Genomic DNA, 21,628 nt, shown 5'->3' with positions numbered 1-21,628 from the left:
GTGATCGCGGGGACGGAGCGGCAGCCAGGTACCGGGGAAGACCGGGGGCTGGGGCTGACGGGGGGGTGACCTGGCAGGACGTGGGGACGACTTTTCTGTCGCATGTGACGTGTCACATGCGACAGAAATAAGAGGAGGATAAATGCGGCCGCGCGCTACTGTGCGCGTCGCCATCTTGGATGCTCCGAAGGGGGGGGGGGGGATTGCTCTGGAGGACCAGAGATCTCCGGTGTACCGGAGGAGGGCTCAGGTGGAGGACATTTCCCTCCGATCTGAAATGTTTCATCATTTCAGATCAGAGGGAAATGAATGCAGAGCCGGCGGCGTCATCTTAAATGCTCCGGAGGGAGGGCTCTGGAGAACCGGATGGGGCTCCGGGGGACCAGAGATCTCCGGTGTACCGGAGGAGGGCTCAGGGGGAGAACATTTCCCTCCGATCTGAAATGCTTCATCATTTCAGATCAGAGGGAAATGAATGCAGAGCCGGCGGCGGCGGCAGTTTTCGGCGCGCGTCGGCGAAATTTTGGATGTCCGGTGGGGGTGGGGGCACTAGGGGCTTATATTTCTTTATCATCTGACATGTTTGATCATGTCAGATGAGAAAGAAATCAGTATTATTTGGCATTTTTTTTTTTTATGTGACCGGCGGTATACGGTGTATACCGGCGATCACATTTATCGGGGTCCAAAAAAACCCACCCCGATTCATAATCTTTGGGGTCTCAGCTACCCCCGGTAGCTGAAACCCCCGAGATTTTCCGTCACTGGGGGGCGCTACAAGCTTTTTCCGGCCTGACGTCTCAAGACGTCGGAACAGAATAAGTACCGTTTTTCCGACGTCTTGAGACGTTTGGCCGTCGCTATGGGGTTAACATGTTGACTACTTCCCACCATTGATGTACTTCCCCTAATCCAGATGACACTTCCAAAGATACCTCTGAATTTGCAATAGGGAAAAGGGGTCATCACATTACACCTGCTGTGTTCTATTTAAGGGAAGCCAGTGATAGATAAGTGGCCTAGAACTGCTTTCTCAGTGAATGCTATATAAGACTGCCTCTTGCTTGAGATAGGTTTCTTCTTGTCAGCTCTTACAAGCAGGAGACAGTTTTAAAAATGCATTTCATAGGATGCACAGTAGGCTCTTCACACAGCATTCACACATATAGTTTAAAAGCTGCAGCTCATCTACTTTCTAACTGCTCTGTTATACAAGGCAGAATGAGATTTAGGCTATGTGCGCACTAGAAATGAGAAGTTTCTCAAGAAAATTTCTTGAGAAACTTCTGGGAGTGAAAGATTTCCGGACCTCCGGAAAAAATCCGCACCAAATCCGCATGCGGATTTGACGCGGATTAGCCGCGATTTTCCCGCGGGTGGTTCCCTGCGGATTTTTGCAGGCTGTACTGCCGAAATCCGCAGGGTACCTGCGGAAATAATGGACATGTTCATTTTCTCAAGAAAGTTTCTCGAGAAATTCTTCAAGGAAATTTCTTGAGAAAAATCCGCACCAGTGCGCACAGCTATTTTTTTTTTACCATAGAATTTGCTGGGAAATGTCTGCACAAAGATTGCACACATTTCTCAAGAAATTTCCGCGGCAAATCCGCGGGCAAAACGCACTAGTGCGCACATAGCCTTACAGATGACATACAGAGGAGCAATGAAGATGAAGCTGTATGTCAGTGATACACTAAAATCTGTACACAACATATACAGTACAGAAAAGCAAAGTCAGTCAGGAGTTTTATAACAGTAGTTTAAGAGGACCTGTGACCAGATCACAAGTTTCCAGTTTTTTCTTTCGATTCCCACTGCTTGAGCGAGAAATCATATGGCGGATTATTTTAAAAAAAATGGAATATATATGAATTTGCAAACTATATCACCACTCTTATACAAAGCGCGTATTATAGTTTTAGCTGTGTGGGGGAAATAAAAATGTACATCTTGGTGGGGGGGGAAAGGTGACAGCTGAAAGATCTACATTTAAACTTATGTACTGGACTAGTAGTCAGCAGACATACATGTCTAGTATACATGAAATAGCTGACAACAATAAAAGCTTCTCTATGTATGGATGTACCTGAGCTGGGAAAAACATTACACTACTACAGTATTGCTGATGAGTAAGTATTATGGCTCACATTATAAAAAAAAGGCATTATTTGCTCCATATACTCATATCAATGCTGCCTCTCCATACTTCTCTAATGTCACACCTTATTGATAGAGAGCAAATTATGCCAGGGCAGCCTAAACTTTCCCAATGTTAGATAAAAGTATGAGACCATTCTGTCAAATGAGAATGTTGAAAAATGCACAAAATTAGGGTTTGCTACACAACTTTTTATTTGACCACTAAGACCTGTCTAGAATAAACAACATTTTTTCAACTTTTGTATAGAAAATGATTTGTAAAAATGGAATACATCATGCAATAGGTTTACACATGCTTCATTTTCATGTTTTGTTGTAGGCAATGTAAAAAAAAAAAAGAGAATTTTGTTTACTTACCGTAAATTCTTTTTCTTATAGTTCCGTATTGGGAGACCCAGACCTTGGGTGTTTAGCTTCTGCCTCCGGAGGACACACAAAGCACTACACCTAAAAGTGTAGCTCCTCCCTCTGAGCTTATACAACCCCTGGTGAGCCAGTCCCAGCCAGTTTAGTGCAAAAGCTGAAGGAGAATAGCCACCCACAAGTAGAACAGAGCAAGAGCCGGAACAACCGGAGACTCTGTCCACGACAACAGCCGGTGAAAACACGCGGAACAAGGAAATTGCCAACAGGCAACAGGGCGGGTGCTGGGTCTCCCAAGACGGAACTATAAGAAAAGGTTTACGGTAAGTAAACAAAATTCTCTTTTTCTTTATCGTTCCTTTGGGAGACCCAGACCTTGGAACGTTCCAAAGCAGTCCCTGGGTGGGAAATAAACAGAAAAACTAAGAAGTAGGCGGAACCTAACTTCACAAATGGGCGACCGCCGCCTGAAGGATGCGTCTGCCCAAGCTTGCATCTGCCGAAGCATGAGCATGCACTTGGTAGTGCTTCGAGAAGGTATGCAGGCTAGCCCAAGTGGCAGCCTGACAGACTTGTTGAGCCGTAGCCTGGTGCCTAAAAGCCCAAGAGGCACCGACAGCTCTGGTCGAGTGTGCTTTGATCCCCGGCGGAGGAGGCGCCTGCGTTCTCTGGTAGGCATCCGAAATGGTCGACCTAATCCAACGGGCTAAGGTCGGCTTAGAAGCAGGGAGGCCCTTGCGCCGACCTGCGGTTATCACAAAAAGAGAGGTGCACCGCTTAAGCGCAGCGGTGCGAGACACATAGATCCGGAGAGCACGCACCAGATCTAGAGTATGTAGAGCTTTTTCAAAGCGATGAACAGGGGCCGGACAGAAGGAAGGTAAGGTAATGTCCTGGTTAAGGTGGAAGGGAGAGACCACCTTAGGAAGAAAGTCCGGAGTCGGACGGAGAACCACCTTGTCTTTATGAAAGACTAAAAAAGGTGACTCCGAGGAGAGCGCAGCCAAATCAAAGACTCTCCTGAGAGAAGTTATGGCAACCAGAAAGGCCACTTTCTGTGAAAGGCGATACAAAGAAACCTCCCTAAGAGGCTCAAAGGGGGGTTTCTGCAAGACTGTGAGAACCAAGTTAAGGTCCCAGGGATCCAAGGGCCGCCGGTAAGGCGGAATGATGTGAGACGCGCCCTGCATGAAGGTGCGGACCTGAGCCAGCCGAGCGAGACGCCGCTGGAACAGAACTGACAGAGCCGAAACTTGTCCCTTGAGAGATTTGAGGGACAGTCCTAGCTGCAGACCGGACTGTAGAAAAGACAGAAGAGTCGGCAAGGAGAATGGCCAAGGAGGATGGCCGGTAGAGCGACACCAGGACAGGAACATTTTCCAAGTCCTGTGATAGATCTTGGCGGAGGAAGACTTGCGCGCCCGAGTCATAGTGGAGATGACTTCAGGGGGGATACCAAAAGCCGTCAAAATCCAGGACTCAAGAGCCACGCTGTCAATTTGAGGGCCGCAGAATTCGGGCGGAAAAACGGACCTTGCGAGAGTAGATCTGGATGGTCTGGGAGATGCCACGGCATCTCTACGGACAGTTGGAGCAGATCCGGATACCAAGCTCGCCTGGGCCAGTCCGATGCAATGAGGATGACTCGACGACCCTCCATTCTGATCTTGCGCAGGACTCTGGGCAAGAGAGCTAGAGGGGGAAACAAGTAGGACAGACGAAACTGGGACCAGTCCTGAACCAGAGCGTCCGCGGCGAAGGCCTGAGGATCGTGGGAGCGAGCCATGTAAACAGGAACTTTGTTGTTGTGACGGGATGCCATTAGGTCCACGTCCGGAGTGCCCCATTTGCGGCAGATCGACTGAAATACTGCCGGGTGCAGGGACCACTCGCCACCGTCCACGCTTTGACGGCTGAGATAATCTGCCTCCCAGTTGTCCACGCCTGGGATGAGGACTGCGGATATGGTGGACCTGGAGTCTTCCGCCCATTGAAGAATGCGTTGTACCTCCATCATTGCCAGGCGGCTGCGTGTCCCGCCTTGGTGATTGATGTAGGCAACCGCTGTCGCGTTGTCTGACTGGACTCGAATGTGCTTGCCCGCCACCAGGTGGTGAAATGCTAGGAGAGCTAGAAGCACGGCTCTGGATTCCAGCACATTGATTGAAAGGGCTGACTCGGACGGAGTCCAAGTGCCCTGTGCTCTGTGGTGGAGACATACCGCTCCCCAGCCGGATAGACTGGCATCCGTGGTGAGAATCACCCAGGACGGGGCCAGGAAGGAGCGCCCCTGGGACAGGGAGAGGGGCCGAAGCCACCACTGAAGAGAGCTCCTGGTCCGTGGCGACAGAGTCACTAACTTGTGTAAGGAGGAAGGCCGCTTGTCCCAACAGCGGAGAATGTCAGCTGCAGGGGGCGCAGATGGAACTGGGCAAAGGGAACAGCCTCCATGGACGCCACCATTTGACCCAGCACCTGCATCAGACGCCTGAGGGTATAACGGCGGGGCCTCAGGAGAGAGCGCACCGCCAACTGGAGTGACAGCTGTTTGATTAAGGGCAACTTCACAAGTGCCGGCAAAGTCTCGAACTGCATCCCTAGGTACGTGAGACTCAGGGTCGGAGTCAGAGTGGATTTGGGAAGATTGACAAGGCACCCGAATTGGGATAGAGTGGCGAGAGTGAGCGAGACACTCCGCTGACAGTCTGCGCTGGATGGAGCCTTGACTAGAAGGTCGTCCAGGTAAGGGAGCACTGCCAACCCCTGGAGGTGCAGAACCGCAATCACTGCTGCCATGACCTTGGTGAATACCCGAGGGGCCGTGGTCAACCCGAAGGGGAGAGCCACGAATTGGAAGTGATCTTCTCCTACTGCAAAACGTAGCCAACGCTGGTGTGACACTGCAATTGGCACATGCAGATAGGCATCTCTGATGTCGATGGACGCCAGGAAATCCCCTTGGGACATAGAGGCAATGACTGATCGCAGAGTCTCCATGCGAAAGCGCCGCACCTGAATATGCTTGTTGAGAAGCTTCAGATCCAGGATGGGCCGGAAGGTACCGTCCTTTTTGGGAACTAGGAAGAGATTTGAGTAGAAACCTCTGAACCGTTCCCGGGCGGGAACCGGTACAATTACTCCATTGGCCTGTAAGGCTGCCACGGCCTGTGAGAAGGCAGCGGCCTTGGAGCAGGGGGGAGTTGAGAGAAAAAATCTGTTTGGCGGACTGGAAGAGAATTCTATCCTGTAGCCGTGGGAGATGATATGTCTCACCCACTGATCGGAGACGTGTTGAAACCAAGCGTCGCCAAAGTGGGAGAGCCTGCCACCAACTAAGGACGTTGCTGGAGCGGGCAGAGAGTCACGAGGAGGCTGCCTTAGTGGCAGCACCTCCTGCGGTCTTCTGTGGACGCGCTTTTGTGCGCCAGTTGGATTTCTGGTCCTTGGCTGAGTTAGCGGACGAGGCCGAGGGCTTAGAGGACGACCAGTTGGAGGAACGAAAGGAGCGAAACCTCGACTGATTCCTACCCTGGACAGGTTTCCTGGCTTTAGTTTGAGGCATGGAAGTACTCTTCCCGCCAGTAGCTTCCTTAATAATTTCATCCAGCTGTTCTCCGAACAGCCGGGACCCAGCAAAAGGGAGCCCAGCAAGGTACTTCTTTGAAGAAGCATCTGCCTTCCACTACCGAAGCCACAAGATTCTGCGGATAGCGAGGGAATTAGCCGAAGCCACCGCAGTGTGGTGAGAAGCCTCCAGCATGGCAGACATGGCATAGGATGAAAAAGCTGAAGCTTGGGAAGTTAAGGCATCCATTTCGGGCATAGATTCCCTGGTGAGGGAATGCATCTCCTCTAGAGAAGCAGAGATGGCCTTGAGAGCCCACACTGCTGCAAAAGTCGGAGAAAACGCGGCCCCCGCCGCTTCATACACGGATTTGGCCAGAAGGTCAATCTGGCGGTCAGTGGAATCCTTAAGGGAAGTGCCATCAGCCACCGACACAACGGTCAGGGCTGCGAGCCTAGACACCGGAGGGTCTACTTTTGGGGACTGAGCCCACTCCTTGACCACCTCAGGTGGAAAGGGAAAACGGTCATCAGAACCACGCTTTGGGAAGCGCTTGTCAGGACAGGCCCTGGGCTTGGTCACAGCGGCCTGAAAACTGGAGTGGTTAAAGAACACACTCTTTGCTCTCATAGGCAAGGTAAACTGGTGCTTTTCTGCCAGAGAGGGTTGCTCTTCTGATACTGGCGGATTGAGATCCAGTACAGAATTAATAGAAGCAATCAAGTCACTAAGATCTGAGTCACTTTCGGACAGATCAATGGGGTACATGGAGTTAGCCTCCGAGCCCCCTGTAAAGGCATCCTCCTCATCCAGCGAGTCAGCTCTGGAATCAGAGCCACGGGAGGAGGAGGGAGAGGGAACCCTGCGTCTCTTCTTAGGAGGACGGGGTCTGGGCCCTGATGATGAATCCTCTGTGAGCTCCGGTCCTGAGGGACCCCTAGCAGCAGAGGCACCCTGTGAAGGGGGCTGATGCATATTCATCAACGTCCTGGACAGAAGTCCCATGGACTCAGCAAAAGACTGGGAGATAGACCTATAAAAGGATTCTACCCAAGCCGGGGGTTCAGCCACAGATGCAGAGGCAGCCGGAGAGACCACTGGGGCCGAGACCCCAGGCTGTGGCACCGCCAAGTTAGAGCAGACATCACAATGTGGATAGGTGCTCGGTTCAGGCAGCGGAAGCTTACATGCAGCGCATACAGCATAAAGCTTTGGAGCCTTGCTCCTCGTGTGAGACATGCTGCTGGAGTGGGGGCTCTGCCAGAGATTGAACCCCAGAGAGTATATACAGAGGTCCACAACCGGAGACCGGTTGTAGCTTACCAGACCGCTCGAGCGGTGTTGTGTGCCCTCCAGATCCTGAAGCCCGGACCCCCAAGCACAGCACCTCAGCAGAGATGCTGCAGACCAGCGCTGCAATGACTGATCGCAGAGAGAACGCTGAGAAAATGGCCGCCGGAGGGAAGAGAGGGGGCGGGACTTGCTTGAGGAGCGGGATCTGGAGGGCCATAGAGACCTACAGGGGAGGGGACACATACTGCAGTGGGGAGTGTCCCTCCCCTGTACAGAACGGCCGCCGGGAGGAGCCAAGCCTGTCCCTCTGCATGAGTGACATGCGAGGGCAGTGAAACAGAAACTAGGCCTCCGGCGAAGCCGGGGCCTAAATTTGAGCGGCGCGGCCGACGTGCAGGCACCATCGACGCGGTTCTCAGGCGACAGCTAGAGAACCCGCCGGAAATGTCAGTAAACACAATAAGCACACTCTCCCCCAACAATAAAGTACAGGGACCCCGAAATCTAAACGTCTCAGGTACTTATCTGCTGAGACGCAGGGCCAAGTCCTTGGGGATGAGTGCTCCGGTCCAGCAGGGTCCTGAAGGGCTGCGGATGGAGACCGGTCTCCTGCCAAGCATGGAGACCGTGCTGGCTCCCACTTCAAGCCAGAGCCCAGGAGGGATGGTGAAGGAGCACGGCATGTAAAGGCTCTAGCCTAGGAATCAACCTTACAACACCGCCGACACAGTGGGGTGAGAAGGGACATGCCGGGGGTCCAGACGTGGACCCCACTCTTCAATCTCGTTCCAAAAGGAAAAAAATCATATGAGAATGCATGTGTGGATGTATGCCTCCTGAACACAAAGCAATAAACTGGCTAGGACTGGCTACCAGGGGGTGTATAAGCTCAGAGGGAGGAGCTACACTTTTAAGTGTAGTACTTTGTGTGTCCTCCGGAGGCAGAAGCTAAACACGCATGGTCTGGGTCTCCCAAAGGAACGATAAAGAAAATAAAGTTTAAAAAAAATCAGCAGCTGCTTGAGTGACAGTTGCAATGGAGCAGATCATATATTCATAGTTATCCCCTCCCTCTGTTAGAATTAGCATAAGTATTATACAAACTATTCCCTTTGTTGCAGGACCTGTGGTGAGGTCATACCCATGTGACCAGGTATGCAGCTTCGTTGGCTGAGGCCCCGCCCCTTCTGGTCACATGGGTATGACCTCACCACAGGTCCTGCAACAAAGTGAATCGTATGTATAATACTTATGGTAATTCTAACAGGGGGAGGGGATAACTATGGATATATTATCTGCTCCATTACAATTGCCACTCAAGAAGCCGCCAATTTTCTAAACTTTTTTAGATTTCAAAACCTAAACATCCGAGCTGACAGCACTGGCTTTAGCTTATATATGAAAATTCTGGTGATTGGTTCCCTTTAACTTGAAACGTGAACCCGAAAAAGCTTGTATCAGATGTGTACAGTGTATTAAAAAGGTTGTTGGATATTTCCATGATTCCAATTAACTTCAAAGGAGATGGACAGCATATGTGACAACTTCAGTTGTCGCCAGTCATCGATGGGTAGCATAGAAGTCTACACAATCCCTACACACCAGAGGCGCGCAACAATAAGTTTCTCCAAGTTAAGGCATGAAGCACATACCTTCTGATATTCTATTTGCTTTTCTAACATTTCTTGCTTCTTTTTTCTCATGTCTTGTTGGAGCTTTAAGGCTTCCTGAAAGTATAAGCACATGCATTTTAAATTACGATGTTTAAGAGGCCATTCTAAATTGTAAGAGCGTGCAGGGTTAGCCTAAATGATCTTTTGTTCTATGCATTCCAAGTGGTTTTATAGGGGTTGTCCCACCCTTACTTATCACGTAAATGACATACATAAAATAAAAAACAAACAAAAATATTAAATTGGTGGCTTACAAGCTGGTAAGTGATCCAGTGAAGATCTGATATTTTATTACATAGTAAGGCGTGACCTGCTAGTCAAAGTATATAGCAGTGTACAGGCCCATCTAATGAGCTGTGGGCAGGTCACACACGCTCTCACCGTCACCACAGCCAGTGCCAATCAGGTGCTTGATGAAAATAGATAATCACCTATCCACAGGATAGATAACTTTATCAATGAGGTTGTGACCACCGGGACCCCTCTGTGAGAACAAAAAATTTGTATCCCTGTTAGAATAGAGTGCCCGTATGCAGGCTTCATCACCACTCCATTCACTCCTTATGGGGTTATGGTTGCCCTTTGTTTTTTCCAGCAGCCCCATAAAGAATGAATGGTGAAGTCAGTCGGCCGACTTGCCATTTTGTAACAGGGATAAAAGTTCCCACGGGGGATAACAATTCGCCGATCTGATGATCGGTTTGAGTCTCAGTGGTTGGACACCCAGTTATCACCTATCACGTGGATAGGTAATAATTTGGTTAAGGGTCCTCTTTAAAACAAGTTATTTGTATTAAAATAAAACACAATGTAATAGTGGCTGCGGAACAGAATAAAACTGATTTTAATTTCACCTCTAAATAACAGAAGGGAGCAAAGTATTTGATAGCTAATGAGTTAACGCCCACGTTGCTTAAATAAAATTATCAGACAATTTTCACTGGGGTGAGTATACTTCTTCCCCCTGTATGAGATGTACCCATTATAAGCAGGTAGCCATACACAGGGGAAAGAACACTCCAACCCCACCAAATTTTAGAACAGGCTACTCCTACGTGAGACATATAATGACTGACACAGACTGATGTCACTGCAGAGTGATTATAAGTTGCTGTGAGCACAACAGACATAAGTGTGATTATTGAAACTTTAGCGCTTTCATCTCAAGACCAGCAGTGTTAAGAGAGGGGCAGTACAGCAGAGTTTAGCTGTGTGACATTACAAACCCATTACATCAGCTCCCTCCTCTCTAACCTGTGCCGTACTGCCTTCACCCCCGCACAGTGCCTGAGGTGAAAGCTCAAAAGGTATCAGTAATAACATTTATGTTGTGGTCAAGCTGTAATTTCTCTATGGTGGGATAGGTCTGTTTGGCTCAAGTGTGATAACTGACAACCAGGCAAAGGGGAAGTGAGACGACAAAGCAGTTTGTTAAAGATGACAAAGCTAAGAGAGGAGAGTTGATAGAAGAATTTTTATAATGTAACACAATTATTCTATGTGTGCACACTGCAGATTTGTTTCTTTATTAAAAAAAAACACCCTCTGGCAGAAAAATACACCTCTTGATCCCTCCGGTTTCTGAGTAAGAGGCATTCAAGTTTTGTGGTATTGTCACCACTGTGCGTGATCTGATCACATCCGATCACACACACACACACACACACACACACACACACACACACATCCAATCTCACACACACATCCATCCAATCTCTCACACACACACACATCCATCCAATCTCACACACACACACACACCCATCCAATCTCACACACACACACACACCCATCCAATCTCACACACACACACACACCCATCCAATCTCACACACACACACCCATCCAATCTCACACACACACCCATCCAATCTCACACACACACCCATCCAATCTCACACACACACCCATCCAATCTCACACACACACACACACACACATCCAATCTCACACACACATCCAATCTCACACACACACCCCCATCCAATCTCACACACACACCCCCATCCAATCTCACACACACACACACACACATCCAATCTCACACACACACACACACACACACATCCAATCTCACACACACACCCATCCAATCTCACACACACACACCCATCCAATCTCACACACACACACCCATCCAATCTCACACACACCCATCCAATCTCACACACACCCATCCAATCTCACACACACACACCCATCCAATCTCACACACACACCCATCCAATCTCACACACACACCCATCCAATCTCACACACACACACACACACCCCCATCCAATCTCACACACACACACACCCATCCAATCTCACACAACCATCCAATCACACACACACACACACCCATCCAATCTCACACACACACACATCCAATCTCACACACACCCATCCAATCTCACACACACCCATCCAATCTCACACACACATATCCAATCTCGCACACACACCCATCCGATCTCACACCCGATTTCACACACACACACACACCCATCCAATCACACACACACACCCATCCAATCTCACACACACACACACACACACACACACACACACACACCCATCCAATCTCACACCCGATTTCACACACACACACACCCATCCAATCACACACACACACACCCATCCAATCTCACACACACACACACACACCCATCCAATCTCACACCCGATTTCACACACACACACACACACACACACACACACACACACACACACGATTTCACACACACACACACCCATCCAATCTCACACACCCATCCAATCTCTCACACACACACACCCATCCAATCTCACACACACACACACACACCCAACCAATCTCACACACCCATCCAATCTCTCACACACACACACCCATCCAATCTCACACACACATCCATCCAATCTCACACACATATCCATCCAATCTCACACACCCACCCGATCTCACACACACACACCCACCCATCCAATCTCTCTCACACACACACACCCATCCAATCTCACACCCATCCGTCCAATCTCACACCCACCCATCCAATCTCACACCCGATTACACACACACACACACACACACACACACTATTTCACACACACACACTATTTCACACACACACCCATCCAATCTCACACACACACACACCCCCATCCAATCTCACACACACCCCCATCCAATCTCACACACACCCCCATCCAATCTCACACACACCCCCATCCAATCTCACACCCCCATCCAATCTCACACACCCATCCAATCTCACACACACACACACACACACACCCCCCCATCCAATCTCACACACACACACACACCCCCATCCAATCTCACCCACCCATCCAATCACACACATACACCCACCCATCCAATCACACACACACACACCCCCATCCAATCTCACACACACCCCCATCCGATCTCACACCCCCATCCAATCTCACACACACCCCCATCCAATCTCACACACACCCCCATCCGATCACACACCCCCATCCGATCACACACCCCCATCCGATCACACACCCCCATCCGATCACACACCCCCATCCGATCACACACACACATCCAATCTCACACACACACCCCCATCCAATCTCACACACACACACATCCAATCTCACACACACCCATCCAATCTCACACACACCCATCCAATCTCACACACACACACACATATCCAATCTCACACACACACCCATCCGATCTCACACCCGATTTCACACACACACACACACCCCCATCCAATCTCACACACACACCCATCCAATCTCACACACCCATCCAATCTCACACACACACACACACACACACACACACACACACACACCCATCCAATCTACACACACACACCCATCCAATCTCACACATCCAATCTCACACACACACACACACCCATCCAATCTCACACACACACCCATCCAATCTCACACACACACACCCATCCAATCTCACACACCCATCCAATCTCACACACCCATCCAATCTCACACACCCATCCAATCACACACACACACACACACACCCATCCAATCACACACACACACACACACACATCCAATCTCACACACACACCCATCCAATCTCACACACCCATCCAATCACACACACACACACACACACATCCAATCACACACACACACACACACACACCCATCCAATCTCACACACACACACCCATCCAATCTCACACACACACACACCCATCCAATCTCACACACACACACACCCATCCAATCACACACACACACCCATCCAATCACACACACACACCCATCCAATCACACACACACACACACCCCCATCCAATCTCACACACACACACACACACCCCCATCCAATCTCACACACACACACACCCATCCAATCACACACACACACACACACATCCAATCACACACACACACACACACACATCCAATCACACACACACACACATCCAATCTCACACACACACACACACACACACACACATCCAATCTCACACACACACACACCCCCATCCAATCTCACACACACACACCCCCATCCAATCACACACACACACACACCCCCATCCAATCTCACACACACCCCCATCCAATCTCACACACACCCCCATCCAATCTCACACCCCCATCCAATCTCACACCCCCATCCAATCTCACACACACCCCCATCCGATCACACACCCCCATCCGATCACACACCCCCATCCGATCACACACCCCCATCCGATCACACACCCCCATCCGATCACACACCCCCATCCGATCACACACCCCCATCCGATCACACACCCCCATCCGATCACACACCCCCATCCGATCACACACACACACACACACACACACACACACATCCAATCTCACACACACACCCCCATCCAATCTCACACACACCCCCATCCAATCTCACACACCCATCCAATCTCACACACCCATCCAATCTCACACACCCATCCAATCACACACACACACACACACACACACACATCCAATCTCACACACACACCCCCATCCAATCTCACACACACACCCATCCAATCTCACACACCCATCCAATCTCACACACCCATCCAATCTCACACACCCATCCAATCACACACACACACACACACACATCCAATCTCACACACACACACACACCCATCCAATCACACACACACACACATCCAATCTCACACACACACACACCCATCCAATCACACACACACACCCATCCAATCACACACACACACCCATCCAATCACACACACACACCCATCCAATCACACACACACACCCATCCAATCACACACACACACCCATCCAATCTCACACACACACACACACATCCAATCTCACACACACACATCCAATCTCACACACACACACACACACACACACACACACATCCAATCTCACACACACACACACATCCAATCTCACACACACATCCAATCTCACACACACATCCAATCTCACACACACACACACACATCCAATCTCACACACACACACCCAATCTCACACACACACCCCCATCCAATCTCACACACACACACACACACACACATCCAATCTCACACACACACACATCCAATCTCACACACACACACACACACACATCCAATCTCACACACACACACACACACACATCCAATCTCACACACACACATCCAATCTCACACACACACACACACATCCAATCTCACACACACACACACACACACACACACACACACACACACACACACATCCAATCTCACACACACACACACACACACCCATCCAATCTCACACACACACACCCATCCAATCTCACACACACACACCCCCATCCAATCTCACACACACACACACACATCCAATCTCACACACACACACACACATCCAATCTCACACACACACACACCCCCATCCAATCTCACACACACACACCCCCATCCAATCTCACACACACACACACACATCCAATCTCACACACACACACCCCCATCCAATCTCACACACACACACACACACACACACACACACCCATCCAATCTCACACACACACACACACACACACACCCATCCAATCTCACACACCCATCCAATCACACACACACCCATCCAATCTCACACACACATCCAATCTCACACACACCCATCCAATCTCACACACACCCATCCAATCTCACACACACACACACACACACACACATATCCAATCTCACACACACCCATCCGATCTCACACCCATCCGATCTCACACACACACACATCCAATCTCACACACACCCATCCAATCTCACACACATCCAATCTGACACACACACACCAATCCAATCTCACACACATCCAATCTCACACACACACACACCCACATCCAATCTCACACACACACACCCATCCAATCTCACACACACACCCCCATCCAATCTCACACACACACACACACACCCATCCAATCTCACACACCCATCCAATCACACACACACACACACCCCCATCCAATCTCACACACACACACATCCAATCTCACACACACCCATCCAATCTCACACACCCATCCAATCTCACACACCCATCCAATCTCACACACACACACACACACACACACACACACACCCATCCAATCTCACACACACACCCATCCAATCTCACACACACACCCATCCAATCTCACACACACACCCATCCAATCACACACACACCCATCCAATCACACACACACCCATCCAATCTCACACACACACACATCCAATCTGACACACACACACATCCAATCTGACACACACACACCAATCCAATCTCACACACACATCCAATCTCACACACACACACCCACATCCAATCTCACACACACACACCCATCCAATCTCACACACACACACCCCCATCCAATCTCACACACACACACACACACCCATCCAATCTCACACACCCATCCAATCACACACACACACACACCCCCATCCAATCTCACACACACACACATCCAATCTCACACACACCCATCCAATCTCACACACCCATCCAATCTCACACACACACACACACACACACACACACACACACACACCCATCCAATCACACACACACACACACCCCCATCCAATCACACACACACACACACACACCCCCATCCAATCTCACACACACACACACACACACATCCAATCACACACACACACACACCCCCATCCAATCACACACACACACACACACACCCCCATCCAATCACACACACACACACACACACACACATCCAATCTCACACACACACACACACACATCCAATCTCACACACACACACACATCCAATCTCACACACACACACACACACACACACATCCAATCTCACACACACACACATCCAATCTCACACACACACACACACCCATCCAATCTCACACACACACCCCCATCCAATCACACACACACCCCCATCCAATCACACACACACCCCCATCCAATCACACACACACACACACCCCCATCCAATCACACACACACACACACCCCCCCATCCAATCACACACACACACACACCCCCCCATCCAATCACACACACACACACACCCCCCCATCCAATCACACACACACACCCCCCCATCCAATCACACACACACACACACCCCCCCATCCAATCACACACACACACACACCCCCATCCAATCACACACACACACACCCCCCCATCCAATCACACACACACACACCCCCCCATCCAATCACACACACACACACCCCCCCATCCAATCACACACACACACACCCCCCCATCCAATCACACACACACACACCCCCCCATCCAATCACACACACACACACCCCCCATCCAATCACACACACACACACCCCCCCATCCAATCACACACACACACACCCCCCCATCCAATCACACACACACACACACCCCCATCCAATCACACACACACACACACCCCCATCCAATCACACACACACACACACCCCCATCCGATCACACACACACACCCCCATCCGATCTCACACACACACCCCCATCCGATCTCACACACACCCCCATCCGATCTCACACACACCCCCATCCGATCTCACACACACCCCCATCCGATCTCACACACACCCCCATCCGATCTCACACACACACACACACACACCCCCATCCGATCTCACACACCCCCATCCGATCACACACCCCCATCCGATCACACACACCCCCATCCGATCTCACACACACACCCCCATCCGATCTCACACACACCCCCATCCGATCTCACACACACCCCCATCCGATCTCACACACACCCCCATCCGATCTCACACACACCCCCATCCGATCTCACACACACCCCCATCCGATCTCACACACACCCCCATCCGATCTCACACACACACACACACACCCCCATCCGATCTCACACACCCCCATCCGATCACACACCCCCATCCGATCACACACACACACACACACCCCCATCCGATCACACACACACACACACACACCCATCCGATCTCACACACACACACACCCCCATCCGATCACACACACCCCCATCCGATCACACACACCCCCATCCGATCACACACACCCCCATCCGATCACACACACCCCCATCCGATCACACACACCCCCATCCGATCACACACACCCCCATCCGATCACACACACACACACACACACACTCTCACACACCCCCATCCGATCTCACACACCCCCATCCGATCTCACACACCCCCATCCGATCTCACACACCCCCATCCGATCTCACACACCCCCATCCGATCTCACACACCCCCATCCGATCTCACACACCCCCATCCGATCTCACACACCCCCATCCGATCTCACACACCCCCATCCGATCTCACACACCCCCATCCGATCTCACACACACACACACACGATTTGACACACATCCGATCTCTCTCACACACACACACACACACACACACACACACATCCGATCTCTCTCACACAGACACACACCCGATCTCACACACATAGCATCGCACAAACATAGGATCACACGCAAACATCAAATGACACTCACAAACATAGGATCGCACACACATCGGATCGCATACATTTACTACATCCAGCGACACCGATCTCTTCTCGCCGGCAGAATCTTGAGAGGCAGTGCGGTGGAGCACAAGGACCTGCAGAACAGGACCTGCGGCTGGATAGGTGACTTCCTCCCATCATTACCTGCGGCTGGTTGCGTTGGGTGTGTTGTACGATCTGATGTGCGCGCGTGACGTGTGCTCGCGTCTGTGTGTCAGCCAGCAGCAGGGGAGGACAGGCAGCACCCACCGGAGATCACAGGGAGGACCTGGGCACCACGCAGATGTCCGGGTCTGGTAAGTATGAGTCTCCTGGGAAGTGGGGGGGGGGGAGGGTCTTCTTTTTGGGGGGTGGTAAACCCACCCCCCAACCGTGTTTCTCCAAAAATAAGACCTCCTCCAACAATAAGCCCTAGTGCTTTTTTTTTGGGGGGGGGGGGGGGGGGGAAATATATATATATAAGGGTTTTATAATAAAAATATAAGGGTTTTTTTCTACATATTTTGCCTCTGTTAGCAATTAAACTATTTGGTAGCTACCGTGTTTTTCCAAAAATAAGACACTGTCTTATATATATATATATATATATATATAAAAGACAGTGTCTTATTTTTGGAAAAACACGGTAGCTACCAAATAGTTTAATTGCTAACAGAGGCAAAATATGTAGAAAAAAACCCTTATATTTTATTCTGCATCTACTATTACATCATGTGTCCAGTTCAACATGGAAAATTTGGTATAAAGTCATCTTTTAACTCCTTAAGTCTAAAATCTGCTCTTTAACCCTTTGACAAAAGAGTGGGCAATGCAGAAATTAAATACTGTTGAACAGGTGGCTACCGTCACTTGCACTAGCAATGCCCAATTTTCTGCAAAGAAACCTAGTAAAACTACCATCTGTGTGTAGCAAAGCTACAAAAAAATACTTCAAATGGTTCTTTATATGGCAAAACAAGGCAGAGAACCTAGAGAAAGAAATACTACTGTGAAGCACAGTCTTCGAGACTTGTGCTTTGAAATGGAATAAAAAGGGCAGGACCTTTTCAGACAGGACATTTATAGCATGTAACCGAAGACACGATCGGCAGTCACAATGGGAGCGGGCTATTTTTACTTCCATTCACTTTGTGCAGAAATTGTTGGGCACCTTTGTCTCAGGGTATAAACAATACCTGCTTCTTCTTCAGGGCATCCTGCACATCTACAGGTTTGGATCCAGCTGGGTTCTTATTTGCTACCTTTGAGCCGGCAGCAGAGTTGTAAACCATTTTGGAGGCAGGTGGCAGGGTCTATAGGAGAAAATGCCAAAACACAGAATTAGGGAATAAAATCTTGTAAAAACAAATACTTCTATTCATTTATGTAAATTATTTATCGGAGTTATACCCAACCATAAAAGCCCTAGGGTCGTAATGCAACATGGTAATCAAGCCCGGGTGGGTTTTTTGCCTGCGCTACAACCCAAATATCTGGAGCAATATAACCTACGTAAACTTTCTGGAAGGAATATATTGGAGAAGAAGGATGTGCACACAAGTAAACATACCAGCACTTGTCTTTGCAAACACCAACCCCATGTTTCATGAAGATTACATTTTAAATAACTACAAAAAGTTACAAGTAAAATGAAGCCTCAAACCCCCCAAACAACATGTCTCCTGTCCCGAGAAGGTGTTTTCGATATTAGGGCTTGTCACAAACCACCGGGGGGTCACTCAGAAATCCCCCGCGCTGGCTACCAGTACGTCACAATCGGGGGGTAACAAGTGGGGGTCACCCCTCCTTTATACCTCCCGACCGACAGACAGAGCACGTGACGCGCTCTCTAGCGCCCCTCTTATAGTCAGGCCAATTATGGAATTGCCCGACAATAAGCAAGGAGGCCGCTATACTACTTATGCCGATTATTGAAGGGTCCCCGGTGAGAGTAGGGTATATATTCCCCCGACCTCCGCGGGCGGAATATATAAAACCTCCCTGAATCTCACTGGCCTCCCCACAATAATCCTTGGCACAATTCGCTGCCACCAACCGATTTACGGTAACTATTAGCCGAACACACAGACGTGGGATTCAAGATCGAGATAACAGAACAGCCCAAGATTAATTATATAATTTAATCGCCTAAAGCACACTAGAAACTACAATATATACAATAGGGAATCTACAGAATATACAGTTATGTCAGAGTACAGTTACAGATAAAGCATGGTTTACAAACAGGTATGCAAATTCAATCAGTTACCTTGTGCGTCTGGCCACAGGGGGGCGCTGTAGACCAGGTTTCTAGGAACTCCCACAGATGTTTCCTGCACGTGCCCCCAGCGAGAAGAACCCTGGAAAATGGCCGAAGTAGGGTTATCAACCTGGGCAGATCCAGGTCCCCTCCTACCTTAGTGACCTCACAGGGAAGCACTGCCACTCCCCCTGCATGGATCAGAATTATCCAGCAAAGGGAATATTGGCCATAACTTTGCCTGGGAGCGTCGTAGGCGGACGCCAATGCTCTCATTGTGACAGTTATGAATTTAGCTACAGAACGAGGGGACTCATGACCTGTCTACGAGTTCCCATATGGCTGATATCACGCCTGGGGTATTTCCCAAGCTCCCCCTTCCATAAAAAAGGTGTGCCAGCATCGTCCGCCTGCGCAAACACCATTTTTATGGTTGCCATATTTATCGGAGATATGGCTTGCGAGATATGAACCATTTTTTACTGGAGTCGTTCTGTCTGGCTACTTCCAAGCCTTGCTAATGAGATACAACTCTTGTTACAGGGTGACGGCAGGGAGCCATCCTGTGTCCATTGTCCGCACAACATCTCATCTCCATATCAGAGGAGATGGCTGTTGGAGGTGTAAGTGGGATGTGACACCTTCACAGATGCTGGACATTTGAGCACAAGAAGGGAAGGGGGGCACTGCCAGGGAGTGATGAGAGCAATTATGACTTCTAGTCATAATTCCTCTTCATATCCCAGGATTTACCTCACACCTCCCCCCTTTTGAGGGCGCTAGGGGGCAGCACACTCCGGTGTTCCCCCGTGCGCCCGTCCGCGACCTCTCCTTGTCGGGACAGCCCGTCTGCGTTACCGTGGTCACGGCCCCTTTTGTGGCGAATGGTGAAGTCGTAGTGCTGGAGCGCAAGGCTCCATCGCAACAATCGCCCATTCGTCCCAGAGACGGTGTGCAACCAGCTGAGGGGATTGTGGTCCGTCTCCACGATGAAGTGGCGCCCGTATAGATAGGGTTGCAGACGCTGCAGGGCCCACACTATGGCCAGGCACTCCTTCTCCATTGTAGAATAGGCCACTTCCCTTGGTAACAGCTTCCTGCTCAGGTACAAGACTGGGTGCTCTTGGCTCGCAGAGTCCACCTGGCTGAGCACCGCACCGAGGCCGAAGTCACTGGCGTCGGTCTGTACTACAAACGGCCGCGTGAAGTCGGCTGCCTGTAGCACGGGCGGGCTGGACAGGGCGTCCTTTAGGGCCCGGAAGGCTGTCTCGCAGTCCATTGTCCAATCGACTGCAGAGGGCAGCTTCTTCTTGGTGAGGTCCGTCAAGGGCTTTGCCAGGCTACTATAGCATGGAACAAACCTC

General features: G+C 50.0%; 1 protein-coding gene across 2 annotated transcripts in view; it reads right to left on the bottom strand.

Moving 5' to 3' along the window:
* RBM27 (RNA binding motif protein 27) overlaps window positions 1-21,628 on the bottom strand; it is a 200,626-nt gene that overhangs the window by 56,173 nt on the left and 122,825 nt on the right. For both annotated transcript variants that reach the window (XM_075344602.1, XM_075344603.1), the window contains 2 exons: window positions 19,201-19,317; window positions 9,034-9,108 (listed from right to left, as the gene is read on the bottom strand). In XM_075344602.1, the coding sequence (XP_075200717.1) occupies window positions 9,034-9,108; window positions 19,201-19,317 (192 nt within the window). The remainder of the gene's footprint in view (window positions 1-9,033; window positions 9,109-19,200; window positions 19,318-21,628) is intronic.

This window comes from Anomaloglossus baeobatrachus, chromosome 4 (assembly GCF_048569485.1).
Source record: "Anomaloglossus baeobatrachus isolate aAnoBae1 chromosome 4, aAnoBae1.hap1, whole genome shotgun sequence".
Classification (NCBI taxonomy): Eukaryota; Metazoa; Chordata; class Amphibia; order Anura; family Aromobatidae; genus Anomaloglossus; species Anomaloglossus baeobatrachus.
This window is presented reverse-complemented; position numbering and strand designations above follow the sequence as displayed.